Below are 9,595 nucleotides of genomic sequence, written 5' to 3'. Positions count from 1 at the left end.
GAGTAAATGATGACAGAATTAAAATTTTTGGGTGAAATGAGTAATGAATTTAAAATAAATTACATTTGGTTTAATTAGAATGATGACAGGGCTATAGACTTTGCACGAGACTTAGCATTTTTCAGTAACCCCTTAATTATTTTCAGATAATTTTGCAGAATCTGCAAATGTGACGAGCAGTGTGCTTGCGTTATGCAGTGCCACCGAATTCACTGTTATCTACTGCATATTAAAGAATCCCGCACCGCTGACTCTACAGCGTTAGATGAAGCTTCCCAGCATGAAATAGAACCTCCCCCTCTTCTCGCATATTCTTGCTGAGAGAAGTTCTGTCCGTTTCTTCCTTACACAACACAAACACACTATTAGCATCTTGACACGTGTGTTCGCTCTGATCCCGTGTCCTAAAGCAATACGACACGGCATTAGGGAAACCCTAAAACCTCATCAAACCACAACCAGATTACCCCAACTATGGAATATGTATGAATATGGATGAGCATTAAACTTCTTTTACGGAAATCCGACCTTCAGGGGGCTTTATTATTCAAGCGCTCTGCACGACGAATCAAAATGACTTTCAACTCTCCCGATGCCCGTAATGGGGCAATTTGCCTAAGTGGTTCGACAGCATTTGAAGAAAGTTCGGCGCTCAGGCTGAATGTGGAAGAAACGGGGGTCTCTCGGGTCATTTGACGTCTTCACGGTGATTAAGGGAGAGAGAGAGAGAGGAGAAAGTGTGCAGTGAAACTTGTTTTCCCAGTCTGACGGCCCGGAGGGAGCCTGCAGCCACAGATTAATGGATGGAATGGGAACTGAAAATAACTCTGCATTTGTAACACATGACTTTTGTCATGTTTGCTGATGATTGGCATTCCGCTTTCTTGTTACCCACCATGCAGCGGAGTAAACACAATTGTAATGGTGTCAAAGCAATTCCGTCGTTTACCTTGACAGGAAAATAAACGTGTTATTCAGAACAGCACCTCAAATGCAGTGAGTCTTAAAAAGAGTTCTGTCATTATTTACACACCCTTGTTTCGTTCCAAACCCATATACTTCAACTTTTTTTTTTTTCCTGTAGAACGTAAAAGTAGAACTTTTTAAAGAAACATCTCTCGACATGCAATGACTTTCAAGCTCCAAAAAAAACAAAAACAAATCACCATTAAAGTAGTTAAATATGGCTTATATGCTGTATTTTAAGTCTTCTGAAATCTTACAATAGTCATTGTTCACCGATAATTTGCATTGCTGCATGTTTTTGCAAGAATCTGTTTCTCACACAAAGCCATCGTATTGCTTTTATAGTGTTTTCGTTGTGTTTTTTTTTTTTACCTTTTCTTCAGCTTTTTTTTAACCATGCTGCTTAATCTTTTCCACTAATGCCTGCAAACGGAATCATGTTGACCCAAATTGCAGATGTGGGTTTGCAGTCTGAACTGAATGTGACAAGATAAAAAGACTATAAAATAATGACAAGAAAACACGTCTTTCTCACAAGCTGCATGCAAAAAATAAATGCAACAAAAAAAGTGTAATTCGATAAACAAACAAATGACTCTTAAGAGTCGATTCATTAGCAAATGACTTTTTTAACCCGTTCTTTTAAGGAATTGTTTAGAAAGACTTAGAAATCCAAAATATAATGATCCATTTTTTAAAATGTTTTTGAAAGAAGTCTCTTATGCTCACCAAGGCTGCATATATTTGATCAGAAATACTATTAATAATATAATGATTTAAATGAACTGTGTTCTATTTTAATATACTTTTAAATGTAATGTATTTCTGTGATGGCGAAGCTGAATTTTCAGCATCATTACTCCGGTCTTCACATGATCCTTCAGAAATCATTCTAATGTGCTGATTTGCTGCTCAGGAATTTCATTAATCATCAATGTTGAAAAAAGGAAACTTTTTTGATGTTCACATGAAAATGTGTGAAAATAAGACATTAAGATTCCTCAGAACTTTCTCCTTTTGTCTTCCACCGAAAAAAACGACGGCATACAGAGTCTACAATAATGTTTACAACTGCTGTGACCATTCATAAATGTAACTTTTATTCCCCCTTTACAGTATAGCAGTCTATTGTTAGTGTCTTGATGCTTTGCGACTGTGTGTCATCGACTAACGATTATGGTCTTGTTATTTCGCCGCAGCACTTGGAGCCGTGGAAGCTATATGCGACCGTTGCAGTTCTTCTGGCTATTGATGTTCTCTCTCTGCTTATCTGGCAGATCGTGGACCCTCTGCACATAACTGTGGAGGTGTGGTGACACTTTACTTTTTTTCTTGTTGTTACTGTGATTTATTTTTTTTTGATGTGTTTCCTCTGAGATGCCTGGGAAATTTCTGCCGAGCAAGCTCATGGAAGTAGGTGTTAATGGTGAAGGATTGTAGTGCAGTGCTCTGCTGCATTGACCTCAATCTCTGTCCTTTAAAGTGCTCTCTCTCGCTCACTCTCTTGTTTTCTCGCTCTAAGCAGAAGTTCACTAAAGAGGCTCCTAAAGAAGATCTGGATGTGTTGATTCAGCCTCTTCTCGAGCACTGCAGTTCAGAGAAGATGAACACGTGGCTTGGTAAGCATCCGGCACTCACTCACCATGTCCAGAGTCTTTTTAGAGCAGTATTTTTAATTAAAAAAAACCTAATCCTGAATATTAAACTTTGTTGTGAAACTCAAGAATATGAATACATCATAATGCTAAAAAATATACGTTTTTTTTTCCCCCTGTGTGCTGTGTTTGACACCCGGGTCTGATTTAATTTTATTTATTTATATATATCTAGGAGTTTAATCATCTATACGGTTGCTTTGCGCTCTGCACTTCACTGATACAAGCTGTCTCTGAAATTTAAATTAATCATTTGTTATATGCTCAAGAGTTTTTTCCAGTTCATTTTGTATTCCTCTCAGCGTTTCACAACTCATTCATTCTCACTATCTCTTTCTCGCACTTTTCCTCTTGCTCTGACTTCCTATCAGAGCACCGCAGTGTAAAATTACATTTTGTGGGTCAGTGCCCAGGTCTGGATATCATAGCCTGACTCTCTCACTCTGTACAGGAAGATAATATTACAGAGAAAAAAAACCTTCCATTTTCATTTCTTTCACAATGTTTTAAATATGAACATACAGACAGGACAGAGATCATCTATTTTCAAAAACATGCCGGGGTCATATGTCACTTTTTTTTAGGGCCAGAAAGATTTTTTCACCAGGTTTCATTACTGTAATATAGATATTTACTGTAATGCACAAGGCTTTTTATATTACTTGAATTGTGAAGTATTCATGGGTAGGTATTTGTTGTGCTGCTTTGAATTTTTATTTTAAAAAGTCTGATAGACTCAACCCAATAGACTCATTCATTTATGACATCACTCAAAAGTATTACAAATGATAAAATACCCATGTTTGCTCTTTTATACACTACCATTCAAAACTTTGGGGTTGGTAAGAATTTTTTAATGTGTTTGAAAGAAGTCTCTCACCAAGTCAGCATTTATTTGATCAAAATAAACAGTAAAAACAGTAATATTGTGAAATATTATTACAATTTAAAATACCTGGTTTCTATTTTAAAATGTAATTTATTCCTGTGATGGAAAAGCTGAATTTTCGGCATCATTACTCCAGTCTTCAGTGTCACATGATCCTTCAGAAATCATCGTAATATGCTGATTTGCTGCTCTTACATTTCTTATTATTATCAACATTGAAAACGGTTGTGCTGCTTAATATTGTTGTGGGATCTGTGATACTTTGAAGATTCTTTGAAGTTCAAAAGAACAGCATTTATTTGAAATTGAAATATTTTGACATTATAAATGGCTTTACTGTCACTTTTGATTAATTGAATGCATCTTTGCTGAATAACAGTATTAATTTCTTTAAAAAAAAAAAAATCTTGCTCTTTTGATCCCAAACGTTGAATGGTAGTATAGATGGTGTTGAATGTGGTATTATATGTGACTCTGGAGCACAAAACCAGTCTTAAGTCTTGGTCACATTTATGCAAATTTTAACAAATCATCCACCTCACTGTTTCACTCCCAAAGAACTGATTCAAACAAATGATTTGTTTAAAATATTTTGGGTTATTCTGCCTACATTTATTTTTTTGTACATTATTGGACTCAAGACCATCACATACATCACGTACAAGTACCACAAAAATAGAAAGCATACAGTTTCCATGTGAGACATTATCTTAAGCCAACCTCAGAGCTTTAAGAGCACTCACTGTACTGTAAGTAATGCTTTCTCCCTTCAGGTGTGGTGTACGGCTACAAGGGACTTCTGCTGCTGCTGGGAATCTTTCTGGCCTACGAGACCAAGTCCATTTCCACAGAGAAGATAAATGACCATAGAGCGGTTGGCATGGCCATCTACAATGTAGCTGTAAGTCTGACTGCTGGCTATTTCTATATTTACAGCACAAAACGTCCTCATAGTGTAGCCTAACCGTAGCTGACAGCTGGGAGAAACACATGAGACTGTTTCGTCAAATATATAATTATATGTATCATATGTATTTTAGGAATACTGTGCCCTTCCAGACAAAACTATTTAACTATTATATCTTCCACAGGAGTTTAGCAGCCACAATATGTGACTCCTTAATAAATATATGACAAAATGTTGAGTTCATTGTGAAACTGCATATAAGCAGTGGCGGAAACCTGCAAAAGTAATATACGCTGTCACCCGGGGCTGTAGCAGTTTCTGGGGTGCTTTTGTGTTGCTCGTCCGTCGTCTTGAAAATGAATTGTGACTCAGCAGGTGACTTTTTCCAAGCAGCTCCCAGTGTTTTACTTGCCGCCCCATCTCACTTTAAATGCTGTCTGTCTGCACTGTAGATTTAGGATAAGCAGTTTGCTCATGAAAAAAAGTCTCTTTACCTGTTAGAAAACAAGAATGAAATCACAAAGTTACTCGAATCACAAAATGTAATGTATGTTTGTTTTTGAAAGAAATTCATATTTCCACAATTATGCATTCTATTAATCAAAAGTGACAGTGAAGACATTTCTAATGTTTTCTACAAAATATTTCTATTTTAAATACATGCTGTTCTTTAAAACTTTCTATTCGTCAAAGAATCCTAAAAATGTATCAGTTTCTGCAAAAATATTAAGCAGCGCAACTGTTTTCAACATAAATAATAATTTTAAAAATGGTTTATTGAGATCATATTAGAATGATTTCTGAAGGATCATGTGACACTGAAGACTGGAGTAATGATGCTGAAGTTTCAGCTGTGCATCACAGGAATAAATTACATTTTAAAATATGTTTAAATAGAAAACAGTTTCTTTAAATTGTAATGATAAATAATAATAATAATAATTAAAAAATCTTAACAGACCCCACATTTCTGGACAATAGCATATACTGGCATAAAGGTTTTACTTTTTTTTTAAGGTTTTTGTTTTCTGACTCCTTCCGGATTTTAACTTGACCTTTATGACTTATTAGTGAAGTTGTTAATATTAATATTAATGTAATATTTTGTATTAGTTAAATTCAAGAGACTTCTTTTATTTGTCTTTTACTTTTAATTTATAGCTGATGATTTATTTTCTTATTCTATTGTGTAGCAAGGTTAAAAAGTATAAATATAAATTATACTATAATATATTTCTATAATATGTTTATACTATTTATTTATTTAAATCAAATTAATGTATTAAAATGATCTATAACCTACAATAAAGACTTACTGTGAAAACAAAATAATAGCCATTGATGTAATGCTAAATTTGAGTGTATGTATTTTTGTCAACAATTATTGTTCGCCTTGTGTTTGATGACCCTTTTTTTTAGCAGTTTTTGAATGAGGTGTTGATTACTAGCGTTTTGTGCTTCACTCTGAACTGCTTGCAAACAGTTTGATTCCGGTAATAACTCCAAGTGCTTCAAAGGATGATTTGCATAATTGCACCCATTTGCTCAAACTCAAGACTAAAACATCCTAATGAGGAAACAAGTAACACTGGTAATGCAAACGCTTTACGTCAGTCCTACAGCTATTTTTTTCATAAGATCAGATCAAGTCCCAGAATGGCACCATGTTCTGCCTTGTGTCAGGAATAACATGCCTGCTTTGATGCTACTTGAGGGTTGTTGGGTTGATCAAAAACAAAGGATTTACTGTCTGTTTTTACAGTGATGCAAGATTCAGAAATGAGCCGGTAAAAATGTCACCAGGGAAAGTACAAATCTGATCTACGTACAGCAGAATTTTTTTTTTTGAGATCTCAAACATAGCGAGCAGTTTACTTTCCATCAGGCGATGTTTTGTGACAGAATAGCTAGTATCGCTCCAGTGCTGTCGAGGTCAGAGAGGAAATAGACTTGTGGTGCTCTGGACGTTGCTTTGACTCTGGACAGTCATGACAGTCGGTGCATTGCTCGCAGTTATCGGTCTGTTAGAGTCATTCTAGGCTGTTGAAGGTAAATACCAGTTATTTTTCCACACTGTTCGCCAGATATGACATCTCCACTCATAGAATAAGATCTTCATGTCTCTGCTGCCTGCTGCAAGTGTTTCAACAAAATTACCTCTTTTTCATCAACAGTTCTCGGTCTCTCACTTTTTGTTTTTGTCTCATGCTCCTTTCCTTTTCTTTTATCTCATCAGTTTCTCTCATTCATGGCACTGTTTCTGCTCTGCAATTTAAGTTTTTCTTACAGTTCATTTACGCCCTCTAGTGGTGATGATAGCTTGGTACACAAAGGCCTTGTTTAGATAGCAAAAAAAAAAATATATATATATATATATATATATTTATATATTTTTTTTCTCACATATCCGACTCTTTTGTCTGAAAGGCAAAACAAACACTTGAAATCTGATTTTACAAACTAGATAAAAACCACATTCGTAAGTGGTTTAAATTTAAATTTTGTATGTGTTAATTTTCTTGTCTTTTCCTTTAATCACCTGCAAAATGATTGACAGACAGTTTTAAAGATATGATTAATTTTGTTATGTGCTTTTTGTCATATTATTATTATTATTTAAATATTACTATTTAGGTTTCATTTATTTTTATTTCAGTTTTTTTTATTTCCAGTTATTAATTTTAGTGCATCAATTTAAACATATTTCAGTTAGTTGCTAGGCACTATTTTTAACTTTAATTTAATTTAATGATTAAAATTTTGAATTGAATTAAATTGAATCACCTGCAAAATGACAGATAGTGAGTCCTAACAATCTGATTTAAAGGGGTCATATGATGCTATTTTAAAGATCATTATTTTGTGTATTTGGTGTAACAGAATATGTTGACATGCTTTAATGTTCAAAAAACACATTATTTTTCAAATACTGTACATTATTGTAGGTCCTCTATGCCCCGCCTCTCTCAAACACGTCGTTTTCTACAAAGCCCCCTCCTTTGACAAGCGCAGTCTGCTCTGATTGGCCAGCTGACCCAGTGCATTGTGACACCACAAGCACGCGTCGGAAATGTAACGCCCCTTACCATAATCGCGAGCTTCAGCTTTCAAAGTAAATATCAAGACAGTTAATAATGTCGTTAGTTTTACCATCAGTTCAAGCCCGAAAGGGCAACAGAGTCGCGTGACAGACACAGTGATGATGCAGTACACAAGCCGCGGTTAAGACAGCTGACGTGCTATGATTTCTGACAGGCAGTTCACTCTCCTGTGATGTGACCCTGTTCCCCTCACACACACACACACACGACGCGTTACTCTGTGCTGCGCAAAACTCCGCATTTGAACAGTCAATAGCAAATACTTAAACTAATAACAAAACATACTTACAGTCGCTGATTCAGAAGCGCCAGATTGTCATAGCAAAGTCGGAATTGGGCGAAACTTAGTGCACAGCCAGCCTTGTACTCTTCTAGGTTAAAAAAACTGTCGTCCATAAAATGCGTTGCACAAATTCGAACATCTGGGTTGTGCTGTTCTGTTGTAAATAAATCTTAACCAATGATTCCTAATTGCATCTACTTCCGGAAGGCCAATTTTTTTTTAGAAATAGCCTTTGCACAGCCAGCCTTGTACTCTTCTATGTTCAAAAAACTGTCGTCCATAAAATGCGTTGCACAAATTCGAACATCTGGGTTGTGCTGTTCTGTTGTAAATAAATCTTAACCAATGATTCCTAATTGCATCTACTTCCGGAAGGCCAAATAAAGTGCTTTTGCTTTCACACAGAAACACAGTGTCTCCCTGACATGCTGCATCAACACTACTACGTTCCTGAAACCACGCCTTCTTTCTTTGCGTGCACATTTGGGCGGCATTATGCTAATATTTCCACATATTGACGTAGATATGTGGGGGCGTGTTAGAACGAGCCGTTTTAGGTAGGCGTGGCTGACTCTGAACTTTTATAAAGAATATCTCTTTGGATTTGAGACTTAAGTCTTTGCAACTTTACAGATCTTCTTTATGCACCAAGAGCTTGTAACACTCCAAAGAGAAAGGAAAACTTGAAATCGCATCATATGACACCTTTAAGTTATATCTTCAGTTATATATTCACATTATTAACATTATTCTCTCTTTTTTTAAATTCTGTTTCCAGGTGCTGTGCATGATTACTGCTCCGGTGACCATGATCCTCTCCTCTCAGCAGGACGCTTCATTTGCATTTGCCTCTCTGGCCATAATCTTCTCTGTCTACATCACCCTCGTGGTGCTCTTTGTGCCCAAGGTACAAGCACTTCCCTGCTTCATATCACTTCCACATTCATGCTGGTTCGTCTTTATGCAGACACAGATTTCTCATTTTGTCTGATTTCGGTTCTTTCCCTTGGCACAGTTTCGTTTTTTGCATAAGTGTGTTAGGTTTACATTTTCGATCTCAACAAGAAAGTGTTTCCTCAGAACAGTAAAGTGATCTTTATCTTAGAGAACACTTTCTGTTTTAAACTTTTGATAGTTTTTGTTTTTACTCAGCACTGGCAGATGCTTGATTCTGATTGGTCAATCACAGTATTATGTGGTCAAATTTTCTTTATATGAATTTAGTTTTTATAATGCCTGTTGAACTATAAATATCATGTGAAACACATTTCTGCTAGTTTCTCTTGTAGCACTCTGTGGCAGTGTGAAGTGTTATATATTATATTTTGTATTCAATTATAAATAATAAATATTGAATATTGAATTAGCGTTTTTTTAATTTACAGTTTTCACTTTTAATTTTAGTTTATTTTGTGGTAATTTTATATATTGTTTTTCTTTTTAAATTTAGTTTATTTTTTAATAATTTAGTTATGTGCTTTTGTCATTTTTAATCTTTTTTTTTTTTTTTTAAAAATGGGTTTTACCCATTTGTCAGCATGAAGTTTTTAATCCATTTAAAATACAAAAAAAAATGGTATGGTCACATCTTTTATATATTTTTTATAAGTACAGGTTTTTTCAACACATTTTGACATTATTTTCACAAAAATGAATTGAAACATTAAAGTAGACACTTTACTTGCATTGAATATGCTTTCTTTGTATGTGAAATCACTGCAGTAAATTTAATTTTATGTAAATTTAATTTATATATATATATATATTATATATATATATATATATATATATAGC

The 9,595-nt window shown here is 34.9% G+C and overlaps 1 protein-coding gene across 1 annotated transcript in view; it reads left to right on the top strand.

The window, feature by feature from the left end:
• LOC107730856 (gamma-aminobutyric acid type B receptor subunit 1) overlaps nt 1-9,595 on the top strand; it is a 60,952-nt gene that overhangs the window by 42,607 nt on the left and 8,750 nt on the right. The window contains exons 15-18 of the mRNA XM_016541802.1: nt 2,166-2,273; nt 2,492-2,585; nt 4,284-4,411; nt 8,580-8,708. Of these exons, the coding sequence (XP_016397288.1) occupies nt 2,166-2,273; nt 2,492-2,585; nt 4,284-4,411; nt 8,580-8,708 (459 nt within the window). The remainder of the gene's footprint in view (nt 1-2,165; nt 2,274-2,491; nt 2,586-4,283; nt 4,412-8,579; nt 8,709-9,595) is intronic.

The sequence above is a fragment of the Sinocyclocheilus rhinocerous genome, unplaced genomic scaffold, assembly GCF_001515625.1.
Source record: "Sinocyclocheilus rhinocerous isolate Xijiao unplaced genomic scaffold, SAMN03320098_v1.1 scaffold938, whole genome shotgun sequence".
Classification (NCBI taxonomy): Eukaryota; Metazoa; Chordata; class Actinopteri; order Cypriniformes; family Cyprinidae; genus Sinocyclocheilus; species Sinocyclocheilus rhinocerous.
The sequence above is the reverse complement of the archived record's forward strand: the minus strand, read 5'-3'. Positions and strand labels throughout refer to the sequence as shown.